Source organism: Oculina patagonica, chromosome 12, assembly GCF_052425735.1.
Source record: "Oculina patagonica isolate OP01 chromosome 12, crgOcupat, whole genome shotgun sequence".
Lineage (NCBI taxonomy): Eukaryota > Metazoa > Cnidaria > Anthozoa > Scleractinia > Oculinidae > Oculina > Oculina patagonica.
The window spans coordinates 30,870,892-30,897,673 of NC_135769.1; the positions used below are offsets into that span (position 1 = coordinate 30,870,892).

Consider the following 26,782-nt stretch of genomic DNA (forward strand, 5'->3'; position numbering starts at 1 on the left):
GGAAATTGCGGAAATTAAAATTAAAGCCAAACATGCGTTCGTGAACGCCCTCACACGCTTCCACAAACGACGGCTTGAAACCGCAAGAAAAAAGATAAGGCTAGACCTACCGTGGCTCGTACGAGCACAAATGTAAATACCGTGAAATTCCGGTTATAAGCCCAGGGCTTATACAACTTCGTAAGACGATACGGCCAAAAGCTGCGTCTGTTCGAAATATTTAACTTATATTTAACAGATTTCCCTACCCTTTCATATACCTAAACTTGTGAAATCCCTACCCTTTCATATACCTGAAGCCTGAAAAAGGTACCCCTTTCGGGCGGAGGCTCCCCGTAAAGGCCATTATAGGGAGAACCCCCCCCCCCCCCCGCCCGGGTTATACGTCTTTTAGTAGCGTAAGTAGAATATCAAACTGTAATACCTTAGAATATAACTTTGTAAATAAGACATAATAACGTAAATTTGTATTGTAATTAGTGCAGGCAGAGCCCTTTAGTTGTGTAAGTGTTGTAATAATTGTATTGTTGTATGTAAAAATTGTGTGTTTGCAATAAAAAAAAAAGAATCAGATCTGCCACGCGATGAACTCAAGGCGATCGCAGAACTGAAAACCAACCCTGCGGTTAACCTTGAAAAGATACAAAACACCAAGTGGATGAGATAATCACTCAAACACGTAGGTGACATCCAAAACATGGTTTTTATAAACTCCCTTTCCACCTAAAATACAAATAATCTACATATACATTATATGTAGTATTCTACATTATATCGATCGATTATATCCGGGTGTGAGGGCCCAACTGAAAAAAAATCTCATTTTTCGTTGATAAATTACTACAAGCAATTGCTAAACTACGTACATCGAGGATAATACCAACTTTATCAACTTTGCAGGTAAAAAAATATACAGCAGATTAGAATTCTAGTATCTATGGATGTAACCAGCTGGTATAATATACCACATGAAGAGGGATGGAAATAGTATACCAAGCATACGAAACGTTCCACAATAACAACCCTCCTATCCAAACTCACTTCATAACGGAAATGCTTGGCTTTATCTTAAAGGAAAATTCTCTCCAATTTAATGGCAAGAACTATCTACAAACTCATGGAACTACCATTGGTACAAAAATGGCATTTCCCAGCATCTTTATAGCAGACATTATAACAAGACTTATTCGCCAAAGCAATATCAATACAAGAAAATGGAATCGATACATTGATGACGTGTTCTCCATTTGGGGTCATGAACGACAAGACATTTGTCAATTTATTAAACAAGCCAACAAACTCCACCCCACAATTAAATTTACTGCTGAAATATTATAGAACGAATTAACTTATTTTTAACTTTCCTGGACACAGTAGTTTATAAAGGAGATAGATTTAACACAGAATATATCCTTGACATCAAGACACACTATAAGCCGACAGAAAAATTCCAATACATTCACTTTACCACGTGTCATCCACTGGGTGTTAAAAGAGGATTTTTTTATTAAAGGCGAAGCAACAAACTCTTCAAAAAAAAAAGATTTGAAGATAACTTCTTTAACTTCAAATTGCGCCTAAAGCGCGCGACTACCCAAACAACTTTATAAAGAGGTCTCTAACAGGAATCAATTTCGCCAATAGACAGTCGATCGGCGCTCCAGCAAACAATTAAAAAAAAAACAGAAAGAAAATACTGCCTTTTGTAACTACCACCTGCAACCCAGAAGTACGCGACCTTAATTAAATATTAATTGATAACTAGTATTTAATACAAAATCAGCCGTTGTGAAAAATATATTCACAAGGCCTCTGATGATATTTTATAAGAGAGGCAAATCTCTCAAGGACATGCTGGTTAGACCAAAAATTTAAATTGTTATACTGCGTCGCAAACAAAACCCATGGGGGAGTCCGGGTCCATTTTCATGCAAATCAAACTCATTTTCATTTTAATGGTTTCGCACCTAGACTCGTTTTGAAACAGTGGCAAAGGGTAACTCGGAAATGGCCTACCGTATTATCCTTTCAACCAAAATTTTAAGGCTGTCAGGGATATGAAGTTCAAAAGGAAGGGAGAATAAAAGGGACGAGAAAAAAGAAAGGAAAAAGACAAGAAGAAAAAAATTAAAATCAAAAACAAAAAGTCCAAAATGGGGCTTATACGCATGCGTCAAAGTAATGGTGTACATGTTGTACTTTAACGTTGAGAAAGTCTAGCTCCTCAGTAAACCGGTTTTACAGCAAATGTAAGAACATGTAAGAGCATGGTAACCAAAAAATTGATTTAACGGTTAAAAAACGGCATTTTTGAGAAAATTTGCCAGTTAAAGGGTTAAAATGTAATTAGCAATGAAATTTGAATAGTATATATTAAATTTTAAGTTGTACACGGCCCCACAAGCTTACAAGCAATAAACCTTTTACTGTGTTTAATCAACATTCCACAAACTATTTATCGAAACAGATAAAAAATAATAAGTTGCTGTTGTTCATGTACTATAAAATGTTTTTTCTTAAAAAGTGCTCAAATGTTGTCTCGTTTTACGAGTCGCAAAGTTCGAATTTTATATTAATCGAAACACACAGTTTGACTCTCCTGTATAAATTTAAGCAGTATTTTAAAAGATAAGTGACATCGGGAAGGTTTTAACTGTCGAGAATGTTCGGCGGTCAAGTATTTTATTTTTTTTTTGTTTAACTAAAACGGGTGCATGTTTATTTAAGAAAGAAAGAAAGATGTAATGAAATGTAAGACGACGTGTTACATTTCCTCGATTGATGGAAAATACATGCTCACGACTTTTAGAAAGTCTAGTGTTACAGGAACGTAGCGAAACTAGTAACATTAGCCTTTCGAAAGCTCTGAAATGACAAAGCCATTTTCCGAGTTTAAAATTCGATCGATACTTGCGATCGACACCTCCATCGACTGTCGATCGACCCGGGCCCACGATCGACAATCGATCGACATACCGCCTTTTGAGGAGGAATACTGAGATCACCGACATACCAACGATATATCACTGACAGACGACCGACACGCTACCGACAGACGACCGACACGCTACCGACAGCCGACCGTAAGGTACCGATCGACACGTCGACCGACATCGAACGTGTAGTCATCGCTAGTATCGATCGCCACTCGATAGAGTGTCAAAGAAAATTGAAAGTCTGTCAACCGTGTGTCGATCGCGGGTCGACCGATATGTTGATCGAGTGTCGATCGAGTGTCGATCGTGGGTCGATCGAGTGTCGATCGATAGTGTCGATCGATGGTCGATCGCTAGTGTCGATCGACACTCGATCGGGGGTGCCGTAAGTACACATGATCCAAATAAGGTAAAAGTAAAATAATAATGACAGCTCCCCCCCGCCAACATAGAACATGGCTGGTGCAGCACGCGAAATTTAAACACTTTCAACTTGAAATGCCACATTGTTACTCGACAAATTGTAAGAAACTGTTTCCCAATCACTTGGCCTATCAGAATATAAACGTCTCTCTTCGTGCTTCAATTCATCCAACGGACATTGACCCAAAAATCCTAAGTTGGCTTGTTGCCTGTAATAACAAAGTTGTCAAGTCAGGGAGGAAACGCTACATCGCACGTAACGTTGGATTGCGCGAGCTGATTAATCACATGACTAATTGCCGTCACCGTTTCAAAACAGATATATCCAGGATTGAACGCTATTAAATGAGATGCATGTCCTTATGAAATGCATCACAAAGTGTCCTCATTAATACAAGTTCACCAAACCGCATCAAATTCTGTCAAATATGAAGTAATATGGAAATGTCAAATAACACAGTCAAACATGAAGTACCTATTAAACAATACTTCGTTCAATCCTGCACATACGTGTTTCAAAGGCACCGTTTTCGCCGTCCACACTTCACCACCTAGCCGGTGAAGCCCATTTGAAGACCGTTTTCGGAAAGCTTCGTTTTGTCAATGTGGTGACTAAAAACACCGTTTTAGGGTGGACGGTGGGCCAAACCGGAGGATAAAAGATGTGTTTTCAAATTTATCCAGATTAGTGCGCACGGGGCCTCGGTATAAAGTTTACATATCTTACACATCTTTCCCTTCCTTGACATAAACGCAGGGTTTGGTTGTCAATGCCGTTTAAAACCAAGGTCACTGGGATAACTGGGCAGTTCCAGCGGTCATCAGTTTTCAGTAATTATTTATTACCGCATTTACAAAAAAGGTTACGCTGTGAAATTGTGTACCCCCTGGTGAGAGTAAATAAGAAAAACAGCTGCTTACCTTTTCTCGGAAAGTTCAATTATTTTTTCCCTTGAATACATGCTGTCCGTGCTACCTGCCAAGTCAGACAAGTAGCTAATAATGCCGGCCACAATGGACGATCACTGGAACACTAAAAAGGTAATTCCAGAACTAAGAAATAAAATTTTAACGAAATCCAGACTAGTAGTGATAATAACTACATATAAATATATCGATCCCGCTTAGCCTGCAATTGCACTCACTTTTCCACATTGTTCTGGTTGTTATGGATTGAACATGATTGAAATGTCAAGCGCTACGACAATGTAGGTGCCCGGCAATGTAGACACCGGCCGGCCATTAAGGTCGCGAAACTGTTGTCAGTATAAAACTGCGAATAAAACCCCCTTTAAACGGCCACTCCAATTAACAAAGCGGCCGCTGCCACCTTTTTGCCGTCCCGATGTTTTTTCTTTTGGCCTCTATTTAGCGGTAATTTACTACAGACAGCAGACAGACAGCAGACAGGAGTCTACAAAGGAAATTGAAAGCTGATAAAACTATTCAAACACGGGATTACTGGCGTCTTGAGTGATTCCGCGATTCCTTTTTACGCTATCATGTATTTAAATAACGTAACCTTTCTGAAAGGCCTTATGCTGCTTTAATCTCTGTTAAGCGGCGATCGCGCGAGACAGTTGCCCTTTCTCCGAGGGTGGCCGCTTAATAGGGGTTCTACTGTAAATGTATTTTTCTATCCCTTAAATTAAAATTTGTAATAGCAGTAGCATAAAACATTTCTCGCGCTTGCCAAGTAATTTCCTTGACCTCATGTGGCTGGAATCTTTTGTTATACTAACCCTTGCCTACCTGCGTTAGTGTTGGTCCTCGTTGTTAATTGTTCACTGGTTCACTGTGTTTTCGATTTTGAAGCGGTGTTTGGCCCTTTGCAAATTGCCGACCAGCTAGCGATTGCTAAACTAGCACGGCCCAACGGCCAGAACAAGCATATCACTATCAGGAAGTTGTTTTACGTTGTACCAGCCATTTTTTTCATCAGGAACCTCATTTATGGAGGAATATACAGCATCACGGAGACCATTTGATCTTGTTTAGGCGACTAACAAACTGGACTCCAGGAAAGCATCTCCTGTTTCAAATTTTAACCCTTTACATCTGGTAAAAAATTATTTTATTAATGGCTAAACATTGAAACAAGAGATGGTATTCTTCTAAGTTTGGCAATTTGCAATGTTGTGAATCTCCTTGAACACCGCCTTCAAAATCGGATGAAATACAAGGTATAATCAGGTAATTCCATTTATTTTTATTGAGAATTATTATCCAATATTCTACTCGCCGAATAATTGTGTGTAATGCCACGTTAATCACGTTAATGATAAAAAAAGCCCTCGCCACAAGTTTAGTTCTCTTGTCCGGCGCTACTTGACGCTTATCGCCTCGCATGCGATTGTGTCCCGAAGTGAAATGAGAAACAAAAAAACTCTGTTTGTTTTAAAATTTCGTTGACATGCATTTATTGACATTTAAATCTTAGTATACCTGTTAGCAGTGTTATATATTCATTAATTTTGTACCTTTCAATCTCGTAATTAAATACAAGTAAAATAAAACGAACAAAACATTCAACCATGCGGCGGTCTTAAGGACCGAAAGATGCAGTTCTAAACGGCAACAAGCATTGATCATTGGTCAATCAATACAAATCGTGAAAGTTTTTAGCTGAAATTAAAGCAAGCGTTTTTGTTAATAATATAAGCAGGGGCATCTAACAGATCGTTTCGGTGAATATTTGTTCGGAAGACCTATAATCGCCTACGATTTTTGGATTAAAAAACTGGAGATTTATACAGCTCAAACTTTCGTGACATGGGGAAAGTAATGTCTGCTGTTTTCGGAGAGAGAGAAATGTCGTCTTGGGAACGAAAAAAGGCCAGCTACGATTTTCGAGAAGGCAAAACGGCTCGTAGATTCGGGTAAAAATATTTTGTTCCCTAACTTTTTGGAAGTTTGAAAGTTCAGCAAGCGTATCCGAAAAGATACACTTTTCTTAGCGATTAGAAATAAGGCTTTAAAACGCACAAAAGGGACACATATAACGTAAAGACGGTGTTCCAACACTTATAGTAACATTTCCTTGTTGGGTGCCTCTGTATAAGTAATTGTAGAACGAACTGAATTAACAGAAACGGCTAAATCGCGTTACTCTTCGGCATCAATCTCTTGTTTGGCGTCTTCAAATACCACTGTATCATCATCTTCGTCATCGTCTTCTTCAAAGTCACTGTAGTCGTAGTCATCATCGTCGTCATGAAAGACTGACTTGATGACTTGTTTCTCTCTTTCCACTTTGAACTCGAGCTCATCCGGTCTGTCAGGCACTAGCCAGGCTATAAAGCTGGTGATAGTGTAGACTATGAATTGAAACACGAAGACAAAGGCGAGCCGAGCGGTGAGGAGATGCCAGTACGTCCTGGAGTAGCCGTATGGGTAGGTGTTGTCATGGTAACCACGGTACCTATTCAGTGAGGAGAAACAATTTTATACATACCGTAATATCTAATCCCCCCTCAACTCCCTTCCCCCCTCTCCCTCCCCCCCCCACAGCAATAAAACCTTGGTTATAACTTTTAAACAGTCCTAAAATATATAATTCTCGAGCGTTATTTACTAGCATTAATCGACTTCCGCACAATTGGGCCGTGACGTTTTATCAATGTCTGTAATTGAACTATCTCTTTTTTTCCTCCTATTTAATGTCTGGCCATGAATCTGCGGTGATTTGACCTTCGCTTATTATATTAATTAACATATAAGCTTCGACTGCTTTTTTAATGAGTGGGATGGGTTTATATCAGGAGCCATAATCGGGGACGATTATGGCTCCTGTTTATATTTAAAAATACATGGTTTTACTGATAGGGGTGAGTGGATGGGCGCTCAGTCGAAGATATGCCTAACTAAACGAGAATAAAATAATCAAGTAAATTAGTTGCCATCAAAATTATTTAAATCTTTAATGTCTCTTTATTTCAGTTGATAAAATGCATGTCAAAAGTTACAATGGTAAAAAATGTTTAAAAAAAGCTAAATACAGGAATAAGAATAAAAATGCAAAAGTTTTTCTACCTGCAATAGTTTCTTGTATAGTTTAAGTTTTCCATGGGCTTGTCTGGCTGGGTACCATTCTCCCATGAGTAGAGAGTCTTCAAATCAATGGACGAAAGGGTAAAATTGACATACCCCTTTAAGGTAGCACCCCCAGAGGAATGGCGATCAGGAGCGTACATGACCTCGTAAAGGAGTTTGGGGATGAACTCTGAAGTAAACGCCAGTATGAACGCGTTTGCCAACACTGAGGCCCTGGTGACTGCCTCGAGGACATCGTACCAGGCCCCTATGTCCTCCACGCGGGCAACGTCCGGACGACGAAAGAAGCATAAGAACTTGGTAGCGTCTATTCGGATCTCAATGATGGTGTTTATGAGCGCAAATAGTGGGCCGAGGGGAAAGGCAGCAACAAACATGGTCACAAAGCCGTACTGCAAAACTGCGAATGTAAGAAACATCAATGCGTTAAAAAACTAATCGTGCACTTAAACAGCTAAGGTTGCATTAGTGGTCGGGTCAACATGTACAGTCCCACACTGCCAAAGCTTATTCCGGTTTCTGTAGCATTAAGCGACTACGAGCATTGCTACCCCCCCAGGATGGGATGCTAGTCCATCACAGGTTAGCTCTTAGCATTTTTTTAGGTTCCTAGATCATTGCCACTGCCCACTAGGACGCGAACTCTGGTCATTTGATCGGGAGTCCAACTCGCTAACCATTGAGGAGGTTCCAACGAACGAATTAATAAATGCGCTTGAGAGAGAATTGAGCAGCGTTATATTTAGTTATTTGCGTTTAACACTGTAAAACGTTAAGTTTATTAAGCTGTTATTGTGAGCAAACATCACCTCTTTAGTGGCAGGAGTGTCCATTCATAGTTTCAACACAGAACTACACTGCATTTCAAACAGAAATCGGATTTAATATAAACCTTAACTCTTACCTATTTCCAAGTATTCCCAGAACATATAATGCTTTTCACATGCAGTCAGATCGAAGTCTTTTTCGTATTGAGGGCAATCGTCTAGATTCTTTTTCTTTCGGCGATTCTTTATCAAACTCAGATATCTGTAAGATATAAAAGGGAATGCAAATGTAACGTCTTAAATTGATACTAAGAGTATATTTAAGCCAATGTGGAAAAAGAGTCAGAAAAAAAGGATAACTGTTTTTCATTCAGTCTTCTTTTCACTCTCTTGCTTTACCAGGCGAAAAGGACTGTACTTGAAATTGCTCGTTTCATTTTAATGGATAACAGCTCCAGGCAACTGGTTTGTTATATGTAAGGGAATGGTGCTGAAGATGTTATCGGATAAGACGGCTAAAGGTGGCGGTTGTCAGTAAAAAAATTTTTTACATACGTGACATTTTCTGTGTTTTGCAACCAAAAACCCAAAAAAATTAAATCAACTTATATTAATGTCCTGTGAAAGAATGGAAGTAATACTTACGGCATTGCCATCTCAAATATGTTGAAGAAAATTTGCTTTCCCACCATGATAATCAAAAGTTGAACAGCAAGTTCCAAAAAACATCCCTGCTCACTGCAGCCATCTAGTCGATACTTCCCCAACACTCTTCTGTACCTTCCTGGGGTTCCGACTATCAGATCCGATTTAAAGAAAGCGATATAAAATATGGCCGAATAGTTGTTTACGAACTGGAAAGAAGACATTTTCCATGTGAAGCTGTCTTTATAAGCGCTCTCTGTCGGTGGGTTTTCCCAGTCAGTCAACCATACTGCAAGCTTGATGTAAACTTTGGTCAATAACATTATCACTATGAGATTTAGAAACGCTGCAGATGCTGTTGTTATGATACGAGCCCGTTTTTGAACCCCGTTGTCACCACTGCTGCTCAAGACAGCAAACACTGCCGCACGGTACACCACTACGCCTATGGCTGCCCCGAGGACCAGAAGAATCATGAAAATAACAACACCAACGACAGTGCCATATCTGCGGTACGTCTTAAATTTTGATACCGCGGGTTCTATTTTGCCGGTTTCTGGGTTTCGTTTAAACAGGAGCAGTTGCAGTTGTTCATCTGGCAAACTTTTCTTGTATTCAGGACGAAGTTGTTCTTCATCTTCCTCGAAATCGGTTGTGTGCCATTCCTGAGCAAGTGTCGCTTGACGACGTTTCCAAAATTCAAGGAACAAGGTGGCCCAAATGGACGCCACAAAGGCAAGAAGCACTGTTCCGTCGTTGTCAAAAAAATGCGTGATGTAAGCGTACATGCAAGTGTCTGGGGCCAGATTCCAGTAGCTGCACTGTTTGTCACATAGTGGGCACATGTACCAACGGCCTTTGTTTTCTTCATTACAAAGATCACGGACCGGAATGTGGGAGCCTGCCGATGCAATTCCATAGATAAACACAAGAAAGCCAACAATGGCAAGAGGAACCAGCATGGTAGTGTAAAATCCGAGCCATGCAAAGTACAGGCCCACTTCATGACCGAAGTAATCTTTGATGGCATCGTAGGGTTGGTACTTGAAACTTCTTCCAAATCGTGCCCATTCTTCCTTCAATTTCTGTCGATCATTCGTAGGAGCTTCTCCTTCTTCTCTGGGGTCTGGCCCATCATGAAGTGAGTACCCAGCGATGTAGACTTGATCTAAGAGGAGCTTCTGTAGCCCCACTCCATTCGGTCCCCTTGCAAAGCGTGCGTTTTTAAGCAAATTCTGAACAATATAGTGGCGATCCGTAACACTGAAAAAGTGTTCCTTGTCCTCATAGTTCACAAACTCGTCCATGCGATCTTGCAAAAACGGAGCCATAAAGAAATTTGGCTTTTCTTCTAAAGTGGAATTATGTACTTCTAAAGGATTTTTGCTTTTCAGTTTTTCTACTCTTGTGGCACCAATGGTATCTTCCAGCCAAGTTGTGAAGACCACGTCGTTGACTCGAAGAGGAACCTTAAGTTTTATTCGCTCTGCATTCTCTGCCAACACATTCCAAGGCGCGTGAATCAGTGTAAAGTGGCGTTCTTTTCCTGGATCCTGCAACGACAAAAAGTTAGTCCACAATTATCGCTACATCTTTTAAACACAATTGCTCACTAGTCTTAGCCTAAACGTTTTAAGACGCAACCCTTATATCCTTATAATGCTCCCTTAACAAATTAAACGAAATGAAGTGGAGCGAAGGGAAGCAAAGTGAAATTAGAAAACAAGTAAATACTCAAATGCACCATTAGTGTTAGTAGCTTGCCTTCATTTATCGGGGTGGAGTGGATAGAACTTTCTGCAACCTTCTTAAAGAGAAGGGAGCCCTTTGTTTGGCAATTTAAGACTTTTCCATGATGCCGAGTTCAGACAGCAGCCTAGAGCTTAGCCTGCGAGCGGCGAAGCTCGTAAGCGGACTTAAGCGGCGAAGCCGTGGCTGCAAATTGGCGCCACTCCAGCAGTCCCCTCTCCACCGTATCGCTTCGCTCTCGGAATCGCTCTGCGCCAATCGCGCGTGTGACCCAAGGTGTGCCTGCTCGCAGGCTACCTAGAGCTCATCGGTTCTTTTTGTCATACATTTCTTTTTAATTTTCTTTTTCATTAAGACAATATTTCCCACGGAGAATTTGATGAATTCTTAATTCTCATCACCTGTTTTTTTGACAATGATATGGTAAGGGGAGATGAGATAAAATAAATAATGCTCTTACTCCTGTTTCCTGCTTTACATGGAGTAGGACTAATTAGTAACATTTTCTCTTAAGCGTGGATTCTCCTTACAAATACATGACAAAAAGAATCTGCTTACCTCTTCAATGGTCACCGTCTTGCGCTGTAAGACCAGCCCAAACTTATTTTCAAGACAACTTTCAAACGTATGTCTCCATGCCTTGCGCTTTCTTATTTCATGAATTGATTCTTCATCAAGCTCACACATATCCTTTAGGGTCTCGTGAACTAACACGTAATCTATGTACTTTTCCTGTGTACTACTACTCTGGAGCGATCTGTTTGGTTCGTTACCGAAAGATGCTGTTGGCTGTTCAGTCAACTCGATCTGAACTTGGTCGATTTGGTCTAGCCTTGAATACGATCCTCTTTCCACACTGCTATTCATGGCCTTTTAGAATCCAGTTGGACGAGGCTTACAAAGAAAAGGACCAGCTACATGTACATATGTGAAATTAAGATGCGTTTCAAACTTTTGTAGACTGAAATGAAACTTGATGTTGATTAAACGGTTTGCAGGTATAAGTAATTTACAATGTTTGTTGCCAAACGTAACGGGCGCATCGCCGACTTAATAATTTATCTCTGTTGAAATAATCATTTGCAATTTCTGTAAATATTTGTCAGTGATCTTCTAGAAGCTTTCACAGTAAATTGTTGTTCTTTGACGGATAAGGACAGAAACTTGAAACAAACCAAAATTAAATTTCGATAGTTTTTTTATTACTTTAATCAGACTCAAAACGATTTCTGCATTTAAGGTGTTTGGAGGAATAGAAAAATATTGGCAAGGTTTGAGCGTTCTGCTCTTCCCTAAATTATTACCTGTCTTTTTTGGAAACTTACCAGGTTTTTTCCTCTGAGCGGCAAAAATCATTTGTAGTGGACATACAAAACCGAAACAAATGAATATGCAGATTTTTTAAATGCAAATATAGAATTTTTTGAGTTTTATGAATTGATATTTCCTTTGCATCGAAAGACAAAAGAGATCGTGGCGAATGTATGTGGAATAGCTAACGCCTCTTTACAATGTCCGTTGAACCAAACGCGGAGGGTGGTAGGGTTGGGCTTGTGTCAAGTCATGTGACAGGTGCGCTGGGCACTGGGAGTATGTAAGAGGCCAACTGGTACATAATCACATATTAAAGTCGAATGGTATGAAGTCGGCATTTTGCTGGTTTTGTGTGAAATTGACAATGGCTTTTGCAGGATCCTGTCACGTTATCGTATCAATAATTTTAAAAACAAAGAGCTGGGGTGAAATGGGCGCCAGACATATTTAGAGCGTAATGAAAATTAGTAAGATGACAAATTTGGGGATCATTCCTTTGAAACACATGTGAAATTTTATTGCCGTTTCAAATATTGTTGAGCGACAGACATATGTCCAGTTCAGCCCAGTCAGAGATACAAATCTAATTCTGAGCATTTTATAAAAGTTTCAGTAGTATTCGGTAACCTTGCGGTGTTTCGCTATGAGGTCGTTAATCTCTGTAATTTTTTTTAATGTTGCCATTTTGTTTCGTTTTCTTTGACGTCTCTTTTGCTGCCGTCTTCGCCGATTTATGATTTTAGACACCTTGCACTCACGTGTCTCGGCTTAGCAGCGATTGAGCTCCTACTGAATCGATAACGTGGAGGTCTTCAAGTGCTGTTAACCAACTCAGAAACAAGAACCTTATAGTCGATTTAAATTTAAAATAAGTTTGTTGTGAAGCACTTCTTATAACGCTTATTTCTACAGTATAAATCATAAGGAACTCAGCAACGGAGAATACGATCAATTACAGTTTACCAGTACATAGTATTAACAAGAGCCGGTAAGCACCTGTTTGAAACCACTATTTTCATTGGTTCCTTAAAAAATATTACCTCTACTGAGTGGCATTGTTGTGACCTGTTGCACATTGTTTCAAAAGCCAATGAAAACCCGGGATACTAATTAAGGACCCGATTACATTTTTCTTGAACGAAGAGCAAACGCTCGAAACGTCAGCCAGTTTTTCAAAAGCGCTACAAGTTAATTAACCCGCTTTATCAACTTGTTGCCAATCAACTAAGTGTTTCACCTACCCGCTGACACAACACCCCATGGGGGGTACTCCCATATATGGGCTCTATAGGTATGTGTCGTGGGATAGGCTTTATAGCCGTTACTTGGGTCGTCACGGAACGCCTTTTTCCCCTTGAAAAGGGTGTCAGTTTTCGGTTTTGAGCCTTGAAAAGGGTATACATTTTCGCTTCCTTTATCCTTAAATAGGGTCAAGGTTATTTAAGAACCTTCGCGGCACACCACAACAGTTTCTGTTATCGGAAATTTAGTGACTTTTTCCGATAACATGAGTCAGGTTGCCTCGATCCATATGCCGAGGTCCAGCCTCGTCTGTTCAATACCGTGCCGAAATTTCTTCCAGCGGTTTCATGACAATCGAGCCAGCACAGCAGTAAAGCCGGTGTTTTGGTATCGGGATACCGGGATCCCAGATAACCAGTCTGAGATTTTTCCATGTAATCTCATAACATGTTCTTCCCGTCAAATCAAAAAGGGTTCACCGTTAAATAGAGACTTTTCAAATTAACACACACAGGAGAGTAAAAGCAGACCACGAAACTTTATGAACCTGCATAAGAACACAAAAATTGTTCAAACAACTATTTTGAGCCAAAATCATCCGTGCTAAATTCAAACTGTCGTTCGCGAGCCAAATCGAGTCCGTCGAAGGTTGGCTCGGCTGACAAAATACTGGGTTGAAAGACATTCGGCAAACTGAGCCAGTCGGGCTGCAGTTATTTTACTCTGGGGTAACTCTGATCATTGGAAACGTGATTTTTTTTTTTTTTTTTGGCAATTAAACAGGTCTACTCAATGAAATGTTGATTCGCGGTGATTAAACAATTGCCCAACAAATCAAATTGAGGAAAATGTACCCCGAACAAAGTCACATCAACGCATAATAACTAAATGATTTATTAAAAAAGTTTATCGCTATGCAAAATGGTACGTACTGAAACTAACTATGACGACTATCAAGCAAAGCCCACTTTGCAGTGCCCAGAGCACAGGTCAACAACGTCTCATTTACAGTAGCTTCTAAGTATTGCTTTAAACCTTGTTACAATTTCCCACAGAATTAAATGACTCTCACCCCCGGGAGTGCCAAGTTCGGAATTGAAAAAAAAAAAAAGCATCTCAAATAACTGTTTCCAAAATATTAATTGCTGGTTGCGAAGGTGTCAGTAATCCACGACCACCACCTATGCTAGTAGCCAAGTGTAGTACTACATGAGGCGACCTTCTCTATATCCAACATCTGTGTAGTTCAGTAAATCCTGAAAACTACCATATACAGTATAGTAAACAGTACCACATAAAAATTACTGCTCCGGCAGTAGCTTTCATTTGAATGGTCATTCACAAATTTCATTCAAAAACATGGAACCATACTACATGTGACTTGATGTGGCACTCTGGGAGTGAAAAGCCATTGCCAGTCCAAATATAATGAAAAGTTATAGTACTGTTAACTCTTGATAGTTTTTGATTCGTGATTAATAGAAAAAATATATAGCAAAAAAACTAACTATTAATGATCTGAATGCTGACAGATATCAAACGCCAACTTGCAAAGTTTGAAATCGGTATGGTTGCTAAATGGTAAGAGTTACGAATTGAAATTTTAAACATGCACAAGGCATGCTTCTAAATCGAACCTTTTAGATTTCAATTAATGCCCATTTTTGAACGTGAATGCCAGATAGTGCTTGTATAAAAATAAGGGCCATTTCCAAAAGGAAATTCCATTGCGATAGCACACTAACACGGCCACAGCGAATATCACACAATGGTAAAGAACTACACCTAAAATTGAAGTTACTAGATCTATAGCACTTTCTAGATTTCTTCACTGTTAGTTGCTATTTCACTCTAATAGTGCTTTCCCTGTCGACGTTCGCTTTTAGACCGACGATAATGGATTCTATTCTTCCCAAGTTTCAATTCAACGAAGTTGTCAACCACAATCGCGGTGAGAATTTTACGCATTGCATATTATTTTAAAATCCTAAACTACACATCATGAAAAAATGTCGACTGCTCTATTGTAAAGCGTAATAACACAGTCATTTTTGCAACGCTTTTGTATTGTTTTTTAACTCCTTTACAGCATCTCGCTGCCTTGTTCGACAAACTCTCCGTTGTTTGTGTAATCATCGTGTTTCTTCTTGAAAGCTAGATTAGTCAAATGCTTCTCCCGCTTAGCCTTTAACTCCAGATCCTTAGGAACATCCGGGACAAGCCAAGCGATGAAACTGGTGATGAGGTACACAGAAAACTGGAAAACGAAGACGAAAGCGAGGCGTGCAGCAATGATGTGCCAGTATTGCTTGTTCTGCTTATAGGGTGGTGTCATGTCAAAATAGCCAGGGTACCTAAAATATGGAGGAAAAGATTGTGTTACAAAGAAAATGACAAGTACACATCACTGCTAGGTCGATTCATGACACAATGCATTAAGCCTGCTATGATGTTGGCCAGGGAGGCAGGAATTGAAAGGTTTTAGCTATGTCAAACTATCCACATAGTGCAAGAGAGCCGAAAATGTTTCAAACCCGCCGAACGTCAGTTTCAGCAATTAAGATTAGAAACTTAAAGGTACTCTTTGACTAAGAAATTTCATCATCACCGAATCATGTCGATTTAAAGATGCGGGTACCAGATCCCTTTCTCCGGTTTCCGTAGCATGAACTGAAGCCTTGATGCCACAATACGTGATACGTGTTAACCTCCCTCCCCCCCCCCCCCCCCCCATGCCCCCCACCTCTTTCCCTCCCTCGTAAAATAGGCAGCATGTTGTAATTCACCGTGTCACCCTTTACAGTATTTACAGGGTTGTGTGATGTGAAAAAATCCATGCCATTTTTACCTATTTTGCAATATTTTTCGGCGAAGGGGACCTCCACTTTTCCGCATTCATGAAGAATTATTACAGTGCTGTTGTTGAAATAAAGGCAGGTTTCCCAAGCTTTTCCGTACTGAATATAAGTAAATTACAGGCTGCACTTCAGTTATTAATTTGTCAGATTGCTCGAATAGTTCACCATTACCATTGCATTTACACACTGGCGTGTCATTCAAAGTACTTTGCAACTAACTTTTCTTGCCTATAAGACCTCAGCGCGAGGATTTGAGACCTGGATACAATCGTTAAAGAAAATTCATTGGAAAGACATTTATTACCTGCAATATGGCCTGGTGTAGTTTACATTCTCGAGAGGATTTTCTGGCTCTGTCCCGGGCTCTTGTTGGTAGATGTACGCAACGTCAATGAAAGCTAAACTGTTATTAAGGTATCCAGTAAGGGTGCCACCACCAGGCTCGTCGCGGTCAGGTGCGTACTTCATCCTGTAGATAAGCTTTGGAATATACTCTGAGGTAAACGCCAGCACGAAGGCATTCACCAGAACTGACAGTTTTGTCACACCCTGAAGAATTCGCAACCAGGCTCCGATATCTTCTGCACGCGCGCTGTCTGGCCTCCGGAACTGATCCACAAAGTTGATGGCGTCTACGCGAATTTCGACAATGGAATTAAGAAGGGCGAAAAGGGGTCCCAGTGGAAAGGCAGCTACGAACATGGTCACAAATCCGTACTGTAAAACTGTGAATCAAAGAAGACGATTAAGATGGGAAGGGAAAGAAACATCAAACGCTGCACGTTACACATTCCGTCCTTGATTTTGGAATGATTTTGGATGATTACTCTTGCCATTTACGATTCCTTCCATCGCTCTCGTTGTTGATAGTTGAATAGTTAAGCATGAAAGAGATCATATAACACATAACAAAGGGTACAACTTCTAAGGATTCTTACAGTATAACTGGCATATCCCTGAAACCTTGACATCTACCCTAGTGAAAAGTAGCATATTGCAACGTTGTATAAAAACAACTGGCTTGGACTGAATACAAACCTCGTTTAGACGCTACGCGTCATTCAGTCAGCTTTCGTTTCCACTTTGCGTTCTTATAGACATACACAATGCAGGGGCGTAGCCAGCTTTTGAAGAGTTGTAGCCTGGTCGATCGCTAAGGATTTTTTTGGGGGGAAGGGGGTGGTCCACCAAGGAGGGTCTTGAGATCAAGACTATAAACTTTCCCTCCGACTTTTGTGATTCGTGTGTATTTCGACAGCTCCTAATTGATACATGAATAACAAGGAATTGCCCAATTTCTCTCGTTCGTAGATCACACACTTTTCTTTACAGCACATACCGCTGGGCGTTTGCCTCAGCTGAACTACCGAGATGGCCCACGGTAGATGAGCCTGATCTCATCAGGAAAGGGGAGTTGCAAGATGTATTATGCTAAGATATTTTAAAATTGCTTTCTTTTTATTTTAAAGTGCATCACCGAATTTGTCCACTGTAAATAAGAGTAAGCGAGAAATTTGTAGGCCCGGGTCTACGGGCTATAGGCTAGATACGCCCCTGCAATGCTATTACTTACCAACTTCAAGATACTCCCAGAACATGCTATGGTCACCCTGAGGACTCAAATCAAAGTCACGTTCGTACTGTGGCCGGTCTCCCTTTTCTTCCTTGCGGCTCTTAAACCAATACATGACAAACCTGGAAAGCAAATTTCCAAAAAAATTACTTTGAGTTACAATTTTCTTATTAACTGTGATTTTTATATGTAAGTTGCGGCGAAACTTTTGTCGGCTGGGAGCAGCCGTAATTTAAGGAACGTTACACAAGATTTTAGTATCTATAGCAATTATCTTTCTCATTTTAGTTGTTAATCTTTGGTACTTTTTCTCGCTCACCGCTCATTTTCTCACTTATGTATCTAGCACACTCTTTCGTATTACGAAATAATGGTTAATTGTGTCCAAAACATGTCTTTCAAATTTTAGCTTGATACTAGTAAGTAACTTCTTTTTTATATCCCTCAAGTGTACTTACGGGATTGCAACTTCTGTGATATTTCCAATGATCTGTTGTCCCACCATGATAATAAGGAGCTGAACGCAAAGCTCTAAAAAGCATCCTTGTTCGCTGCATCCATCCAATCGGAACTCACCAGCAATCCGTTTGTATCTGCTTGGGGTTCCAACAACGAGCCCGGACTTGAAGAAAGCAATGTAAAAAATGGATGCGTACGTGTTGACAAACTGGAACATGTACATTTTCCATGTGAAGCTGTCTTCGTAGTCCGTGCGAGTCGGTGGGTTTTCCCAGTCCGTCAGCCAGACGGCTAACTTGCTGTAGGCAAACTTCAGCAGATTGATGGCCAGGAGATTGAGTAGAGCTGCTGTTATTGAGGTAATGATCCTAGCACGTGTTTGAACTGTTTTGTCTTTGTTCCCGCTCAAGGAAGCAAAAACTGCAGCTCGGTACACGACGACGCCCACCACAGCGGCAATGACCAGAAAGATCATGAAGATTATGATGCTGAAGACTCCACCGTAACGAGTGTACAGTTTGGTTTTAGGAACGTACGGCTCCATCTTTCCGGTGACTTCATTCTTCTTTAGGGTTGTCACTGTGGCTGAGAACTCCGGACGGAGGGGTTCTTCTTCCTCTTCAAAATCATCTGTGTGCCACTCCTGAGCCAGGGAGGCTTGACGACGTTTCCAAAACTCAAGGTACAAAGTCGCCCAAACGGAAGCTATCAGTGCTAGACCAACTGTCCAATCGTTGTCGAAGAAGTGGGTGACGTAGGCATAGATGCAAGTGGTCGAAGCCAGGTCCCAGTAGCTGCACTGCCTATCACACAGTGGGCACATATACCATTTACCTTTATTTTCCGAGTCGCAGACATCTTTGACTGGAGCGTGAGTGCCAGCAGAACCAATTCCATACAGAAACACAACAAAACCGACAATGGCAAGAGGTACCAACCAGGCCGTGTAAAATCCGAGCCAAGCAAAGTACAAGGCAACCTCACTGCCAAAGTAATCCTTGATTGCTTCGTACGGCTGAAATTTTCCAAACCTTCCAAATCGGGCCCAGTCACGCTTTAACCGTTGTCGGTCATTTGAGGGCTCTTCGCCAGGTTCAAGATGAACAGGACCGTCATGAAGTGGATATCCTGCTTGGTATGCACCTTCATAGATCATCTTCTTTAGCCCAACGCCATGAGAACCCTCCGCAAAGCGAGCGTTGGCACAAATTTGCTGCACAATGTAGACCCGGTCAACGGTATCAAAAAGCGTATCCTTGTTTTGGTGGTTGACAAACTTGGTAAGCTTCTCTTGTTTGAAGTTAGCCATAAAGAAGTTGCCTTTGTCTTCAATGGTGGTATCATGTACAACAAGAGGATTTCTCTGCCTCAGTGACTGCATTCTCTCACTTCCCAGCTGCTTCTCTATCCAAGACTTGAACTGGATGTCGTTTTCTTGGAATGGAACTTTGAGCCGCATTGCTTCAGCTTTTTTGGCCAGTACTTCCCAAGGGGCATGAAGAAGGACATAATGCCGTTTAGTTTTGGGATCCTGAGGGAACAAAACAAACAAATAAACAAGCAGGCAAACAATGCAAACTATCTTTAACCACGAAAGGCTTTAGACGAACTAATATTAGCAAGAATGCCACACATGTACATGTAGTTTGTGTTTTTTATGAGAATGTTGTATGCCACGGCCATGCAAGACATGACTGTTGTGATTGTTATCCTCGCCCGTGTAATGATGTTCAACTCCGGGATTCAAATTAAAATTAAGAAAAAAATAAAAAATAAAATAACATGAAAAGGAATTCTTAGACAAGAAGTTGTTTTCCAGTGCACAGCCACAGCCCTGCAAATTTACACTAAAGCACGATCGCAACAGACAAACAATGAAGAAATTTCTCGAGAATCGTTCAAATGCTGCAAAAATTTGAATTCAGAATTGGGCTGGAGATGTAGTTATGTCATAAGAGGCCTACAAAGTACACCATTAATTTTGGTGCATACACATAGGTAAGCTCAGAACAGTTTAAAATTAACTGTCAGGCATGCGAAAAAAAGAGCTCAGTTACAAACAGGCCAGATGAAAGAAACAGTGAGATATGTATCCTTGCTGACAACTGCCAAACGACCAAATGCGTTATATGTTAGCACACAAATGATCCAAATTTGTACTTAAAGTTAACAGTTAAACTTATTTATAAAGACCGAATTTATCTATGCTGTCAACAAGGAAACTATATCCAAATTGTGCAGTTTGTTCTTCATCACAGAGATTAAAACTAATCATCATATTTCTATATCCTGCATGTTTCTAATAGTATTTAAAAGTATGAGAGTAAGCCTGTAATAGGTTCAGCGAAGAGTCACAACTTATCTAAGTCCTTTTATATAAGTTAACAGCAAATATTCAGGGATATTCATGACATTCCGAAAGATAAATAACCAATGTCAGCCGTTTTATATTAGTCTACTGTAGTTTTTGCGATCCACCACGGCAGTAATGACACCAATGCCAAGTCGTGATAATCGAGTGATAATGTTTATACAAGCATTAAATCTAAATATTAAACTTTAATTTAACATTTGAGTAAATAAAATTAGCAGCATGTAATTTAAAAGTTTGAAAGCTGACGTTAGCTGAAAAGGAGACGTTTACACCAAACGTACCATGTAAATTATAATACTTAGTTTGAAAGAAGCAAGCACTACAAGCAGCAATTGTATGATATAGATTAAGTGATTTTGTTATGAATTTATATGCTTGAATGCCGATAAAGACATTGGAATTTGAGCCTGAACGGCTTCGGCTCTAAATGATGTTGATGCTAACAAATTTTATTGTTATTTTCTAATGACTGGACTTCTATTATTCCGCCTCAGTGTTTCTGAACAACACTCTATCGGATCTGATAAGCTGCACAAATTTTACTACAAATAAAATGTCTTTAAATGTCTCAAGAAAAAATGGTCAGGCGCTATACTCGTACCTGTGGCAGAACGATTTCATCGTATTCTATTAAAAGATTCTCTTTTCTCAAGCTGTCTTCGAACGTTTGCCGTAGACTTTGTAGCCTTCGTTCCTTGCTGCTTTCCGAATCATCATCCTCTGTTGTTTCGTACGCCAACACATAGTCGATGCGTCTCTTTGGTTCAGCGCCATTGCTAAAATAAATTCCTTTGGGTTCTGATCTTGTCGTAAATGTCGAATGCTCCCTTAATTCTAGCTGAGATTCTAGTTCGTCTTCATCTTGACTCAACCTGGTGTAACCACTATAACCATTACTCATTTTGCCTTCTCTGCATTTCAGAAAACTTAACCAAGTAGCGTCGCTTGGACCTTCCAGTTGGGCAAATTACGGAGTGGGTGTGGAGAATTTGCATAACTTGTAGTTTGTTTTCGGCTCAATGGTTTTTATTCTGTATTTACAAACAGCCAGGGCGGGTGTTTTGGTCTTTAAAAGTCACCCGCATCATTGATCAGATTTAATTAACCAAGCAGTTATTTCTGTCAGTGGAGCGTTAAATATTGACCACTGAACTTTCTAGCTCTTTTCTACCTCTTGTCTTTTCTGTTTTTGTTATTTAAACTTATTTTTTTTTAATACACTCAATGAACATGCAAGCATAAAAACGAAGATTGATTGACTGTTCACTTCAAAGGTGGTTCTTTCGTAAGCTGCTGTTACTAGGGAAGTACACTTTATGTTGGCATAACTTTTTTCTATCTTTTTAATAGTGAGGCAAAAGAATCGAGCATTGATAATAAGTGAAAAGTTTCTTCCACTCTGTGTTCTAGAAAAAAATCAAACTGGAACGTTTGAAGAAAAAAAGGACTTTTCCAAAATCACAGAATTCCCACATTCCGCCTCAGACACAACATTTTAAGACCTTGTTACAAATAAGTAAAACATGCCGAGCCTCTCTAATGCTACAATACAACAAACGTTAATCCTAATTCTGAAATGAGGTTTTTGTCTACCGTGGTTTACATGAGGTGGATTTATTTGCAACATACGCGTATAGCTGTCCCACTTTCCCATTTTTAACTTGAAAGCAGTAAAAAAATCCAGCGTGCAAATGCGACGGCTATACGCGTGTGTTTCAAGTAAATATGCCCTTAGTCATTTTATAGTATTTGTATATTAATCATAATGGAGCATAATAGTGATGTTTTTTAATCATAACAGTGACATTCGTCGAGCAAAAAGGATTAGCGCAATGGTGTAAAACATTGAGCATCATGCAATAATCATTCAATCAAGAGAACATGGCAATCAATGAACTCAGTGAAATACTTAAGTTGAATATGTGTTAATGTTACTGGAGGGAAATGCCGTGTGTTGTTTAGTAAAAAAATCCAGCGTGCAAATGCGACGGCTATACGCGTGTGTTTCAAGTAAATATGCCCTTAGTCATTTTATAGTATTTGTATATTAATCACTTTGTTTTAATAGAGTTAGCCTGCGTGCAAACGTCACCTATTTCCTTCCGGCGACACAGGAAGAATATAGGAAAGTTTGCGATTTAAAATCGGTACTGCGAGCAAGAAGAAATTGATTATTAACCCTTTTTCTTTGTGATAAAAATTTTATAAGAAATTAAGTAGGAAATGTTTGAGTAAAATTGCCAGTTTATCTCAGGAAAATATAATTATAACGCCGGGCGAATACCCCAAAAATTATTCCCTAAGCTGCTGCAAGGATAGTAAAGAAAATCACTTTACTATTTAGCACTGCAGTGCTAATTGGAGACACTGTAAACTGGCAAGCCAATTACTGGTGGGTGACTTTGCTGAGTTAAGCCGCCTACACGAGTTCGAGCAAAGAGCTGACTCGCAACTTCTGTGTTACAAATGGAAGAATTGGACAGCCCTTTCGTTTTCGAGAACAGCTTACGCAAAAAAAGTTTTGGAGACAAAGCAGCTGGACGGCCAGTCTCCGTGATGATAATTTTGTCAACGTTCATACCAGTCATTACAAGTATCATCCGTATTGCCTGTGGATGTGAGCTGTGAAGCCCATATAAGACAGCTCGAGTGTGACTGATTGTTCATGTAATGTAAACACAACCTCCGTCCAGCTGTTTCCAGAAATATGTTGCATGTAATTCCACTTGGAATTCAAACGCTGACGCATTCCATTTGGAAAAAGAAAATGGTTATAATTAAACGTTCAAAACAAGTGTGTTGTATTCCTTCTTGATAGAAATGTAAAAATGGAGAATGACATATTTTATAAATATTCAAGAGTTCAGTATTAATACTTCGTAAATTTTTGTGTTATTTCTTCAAGATCTTATGCTTTAATTTTTCTTAATTGCTAAGAAGTCTTTTCACACTTGGAAAGGATAATAGCTTTTTTCCGCCGAATTAGAGCCTTTCTTACACAAATAGTAAATAAGTAAACAATGTGCTAGACACCAGTTATAATAGATTAAGATAAACTGTTACTATGACACTCAAAAGACGAAATTGCAATGCTTTTGCCTGCCATGACAAACATAATACGATCATACTAGGTATGCAAACGACCAAACTAACCATGTTTTAATTTTTTATGTTTTGCCTTCTATTTTTTAGAGCATAAAAATAAACAATAAACTAATGTCTCTTTGAAATTTTCAAAGAATGCTCACTAAAGGGAAATTAAAATTTATGAAACTAGTTAAGAATGGACATATTTTATTTCTAGGGATAAAGTTTTACCCGAGTTATGTTTTTCTTTATTTTAAACTAAATTAAAAATTACCCATAAGCAAGCCAAAAAAATAACGATGAACTAAAAGCGCGATCTATTATGTATCGAGTTTTCCAGTTGTCAACTCTTGCAACCGATATATGTCAACAGAATTTTTTGTGAAACTGACTCTCATTTGCATTTCTTTTACAACCTGCTGTAATTACTAATTCTTTATAGGACTATATTCCCAGTGGGAGTGAATGTGTGTCCATATTCAGACAAACGAGCGTCTCTTCGCTTCGAAGTAAAAACCTTCTCAAGTAAAGCGAAGCAGTTTGTATTAAATATTGTGTGAACTGTTTCTAATAACTCGTAAGACGCGATGAAGAGCACAACATTTGGCTCGTAAAATTAAATTCGATAATTTGCTCACAAATGTAAATTGGGTTACTTTTATTAACATTTCACTCCTTCGCAAACACGGCATCATTGTAATGAAAGTTTCGCTCCGCTATAGCTAATCTGCGCAATAACATCACTCTATTTTATCTTTCGACCCATACAGGGATCCATGCAGAAATGCTCATACGAAGGCGTGGAAAATTCATGGCCTTCAAAAGACCTGCTCGCTCGATTGAGTAATCAATATTGCAGAATATTTATCTTTGCTCAGAATATTCGCGCACTCTCTACGAAGAAACTTAGAATAATATTTTTTGCTTTTTCTCTGTTAGTGCAATACCTAAAGAATATTGTAATGAATTGTAGAGAATTTGCATTTCTTTGAAAAAGTTTCAGTAACACGAAGAAGTTGATAAAATTTTTTTCGGGGTCTGATCTAGGAATGGAAGAGTCACGCTTTAGATGACCGCCGGAATTCATAAACATTAAATTGCCACTCACTTCAGAAATCCATCTATCTTTCATTGCGTTTTATATAGTTTAATAGAAATACATTCCTACGAATAAAGTTACTGTTAAATTTGGAAACGAAGGAAAACAGTTAAACGTCTAAGTTGGGAAAGTTTTCAATTTCTAGCCAAGCTCAAGACATTTCTAGTTTTCATGTTTTGACATAAACTACACGCGATTATCTTACCTGCGGTAATGTATGCTCTTTACGTTCAATCACTAACCCGGCGCTTTCCAGACTGGCTTCATACGCCTTTCTCATGCCTTCGAGTTTCTCTGCTTTCTCCTTGTCATCTTCGTCTTTATTCTCTTTCTCTTGGCATCGTTCATACACCAGGACATAGTCAATCTTCTTGTTGCCGCCTCCATCTAGGTACAATCCCTTCGCTTTGCCTTCTTTGGAGTGGAATGACGGCTCCACCATCTCCAGAAGAACGTCCGCATCGCCGTCCGGAGTTTTCGTAAAAGAAATGGGATGCGCCATTTTGCGCTCTTTCGCCGCTTAGTTCTACCGTAATTTGGAGCGAAGCGATGCGCTCAAGGACTGCAGCGAGGGTGTGACACTGACGAAGTTCAAGATATTTGCATAAAAATACAACTAGCTTATTTGGCTTGCAAATATTTGTTGCCCACGAACAGTCAAAGTCCAAAACTTTAGTTCTGTTGGACGAATATTGTTATTGCTAAAGCAAGTGCGAATTAAACACGAAGCAGACAAACAAACAAAGTGAAAGGATAATAGAATTGCAGCTTTATGTGGTACTTTGTTTTTGCATCCAAAAACTTCGCGCTTGAAATATTTATGCCTCATTCATTGTTAGTATTATTTTCTGGATCATTCCGCCTAATAAATATTCATGTTGGAATTCAACAAAATATGAATCGCCAAGGTATTTTTAATTGAACGCGGGCTTTTGCCTTCACTATGGTGTCCAGTACCCGGTCAGTTTTAGTTTATAACCGCCTCATCTTAATTCTTTTCCTTTGTCGACAGAAACTTCCTGGGCCTGCATGAGCGGATTTCATCTGAACACACGGCGTAAATTCAATATCATTTCATTTCGGTTGGTGCTGAAAGATGTCAGTAAGCACCATCATTATTGTGTTTGGAAATTTCCTTCGAAACGTACAATTGATCGTTCACCGGGGAAGGAAGTTGTGCTAACACCAGTATTTTAATCTTTACTCGCCTGAAGAAGCTTGTCCGTTTTCAAGGCCCATATCAAAAAAGCTTGGCGCCAAAACCAGCGGGTATACAGCTTGAATGTTACGATTTTTTTGGAATACTTCAATCAGTGATGTCTAGTGAACTGATGGGGTAAAGGCGTGTTGACCAGTCACTGGTACCAGTGGGAACAGAGCAACACACAGTCAACAAAGGTCAGACGATTTAGACTGAAACAGGAAACAGGTTTTGACAGATCTAGAGGAGGCAAGCGTGGCCGAGTGGTTTAAGGCGCTGGTGTTGTAATCCGGAGGTCACCGGTTCGAGGCCTGCCCTTGCCACTAGCTGGATTTGTTTCTCGGTTGTCCCGAGTTCAAATCCTCGACCACGCTTTGTATATAGCCAACTGGTCTGCTTCCTGCCAGTTGGGATTTTTAACCTTGTTATGTTCATTTATAAATTATTTGTTTCCTCTGTTTCAGTGGCATGCCTGTAAACTAGCTATCTCGTTGAGATATGAAGCTAAGTGCATGACCACTATAAACACATATTTTTCTTTTTTTCTAGAGAACTGGCAATTCTCTATTTTTTTCAATTCGGAAAATAGTAAACGATCGAACGAACGATCGCGTACGAATCAATTAAACGCCTCGGCGCTTATTTCATTTCACTGTTAAAGGTGTGGGGCTTATTTCAACTACCGGTAAAACACTGAGGGGAATTGAGAAAGAATTAAGTGAGGCGCTTACTAGGTATGCACAATTTAATTAAAATTATTTCGAGTGAAATGCAAGAGGTAACATGAACATAGTTTCTCATTCTTTTGTGAAAGTATTGCTGTTAAAATGCATGAGGTAACATGAACACGGTTTCACAGTCTCTTTATAAATACCCAAATTAGCGCCGCGGTGCTTATTCGAGAGCGGCGCTATTAAATTATTTTCGGTAAAGGTGCGGCGCTTATTCGAGTAGCGACGCTTAATCGAACAGAGAACGAACGAACGAATGAATGAACGGTTT

At 39.7% G+C, this 26,782-nt stretch overlaps 2 protein-coding genes across 3 annotated transcripts; both read right to left on the bottom strand.

Moving 5' to 3' along the window:
* Window positions 1-6,415: 6,415 nt before the first annotated feature.
* Window positions 6,416-11,451, bottom strand: LOC144632558 (anoctamin-3-like). Its single transcript, XM_078491230.1, has 5 exons — window positions 11,132-11,451; window positions 8,825-10,377; window positions 8,317-8,441; window positions 7,392-7,812; window positions 6,416-6,780 (listed from the first exon to the last, which is right to left on the bottom strand). The coding sequence occupies exons 1-5, from the start codon at window positions 11,438-11,440 to the stop codon at window positions 6,465-6,467; spliced, it is 2,724 nt and encodes a 907-aa protein (XP_078347356.1). The 5' UTR covers window positions 11,441-11,451; the 3' UTR covers window positions 6,416-6,464.
* Window positions 11,452-14,005: 2,554 nt separating this feature from the next.
* LOC144633808 (anoctamin-4-like) lies at window positions 14,006-25,269 on the bottom strand. 2 transcript variants are annotated; one of them, XM_078492680.1, is made up of 5 exons: window positions 24,785-25,269; window positions 18,019-19,550; window positions 17,561-17,682; window positions 16,292-16,712; window positions 14,006-15,483 (listed from the first exon to the last, which is right to left on the bottom strand). In XM_078492680.1, the coding sequence occupies exons 1-5, from the start codon at window positions 25,079-25,081 to the stop codon at window positions 15,213-15,215; spliced, it is 2,643 nt and encodes an 880-aa protein (XP_078348806.1). In that variant the 5' UTR covers window positions 25,082-25,269; the 3' UTR covers window positions 14,006-15,212. The 2 variants fall into 2 exon arrangements, with proteins under 2 accessions (XP_078348806.1, XP_078348805.1); XM_078492679.1 differs by lacking the exon at window positions 24,785-25,269 and adding an exon at window positions 20,995-21,386.
* Between the last annotated feature and the right edge of the window lie 1,513 nt (window positions 25,270-26,782).

Coding starts and splice junctions, on each gene's coding strand:
- LOC144632558 (XM_078491230.1), bottom strand. CDS start 11,440: ATGAATAGCAGTGTGGAAAGAGGATCGTATTCAAGGCTAGACCAAATC. Junction 8,442..8,824: donor ATATTTGAGATGGCAATGCC/GTAAGTATTACT, acceptor TATATCTTACAG/ATATCTGAGTTTGATAAAGA. Junction 6,781..7,391: donor TATACAAGAAACTATTGCAG/GTAGAAAAACTT, acceptor CTCACTGAATAG/GTACCGTGGTTACCATGACA.
- LOC144633808 (XM_078492679.1), bottom strand. CDS start 21,294: ATGAGTAATGGTTATAGTGGTTACACCAGGTTGAGTCAAGATGAAGAC. Junction 17,683..18,018: donor ATCACAGAAGTTGCAATCCC/GTAAGTACACTT, acceptor TTTGCTTTCCAG/GTTTGTCATGTATTGGTTTA. Junction 15,484..16,291: donor TACACCAGGCCATATTGCAG/GTAATAAATGTC, acceptor TCCATATTTTAG/GTACCCTGGCTATTTTGACA.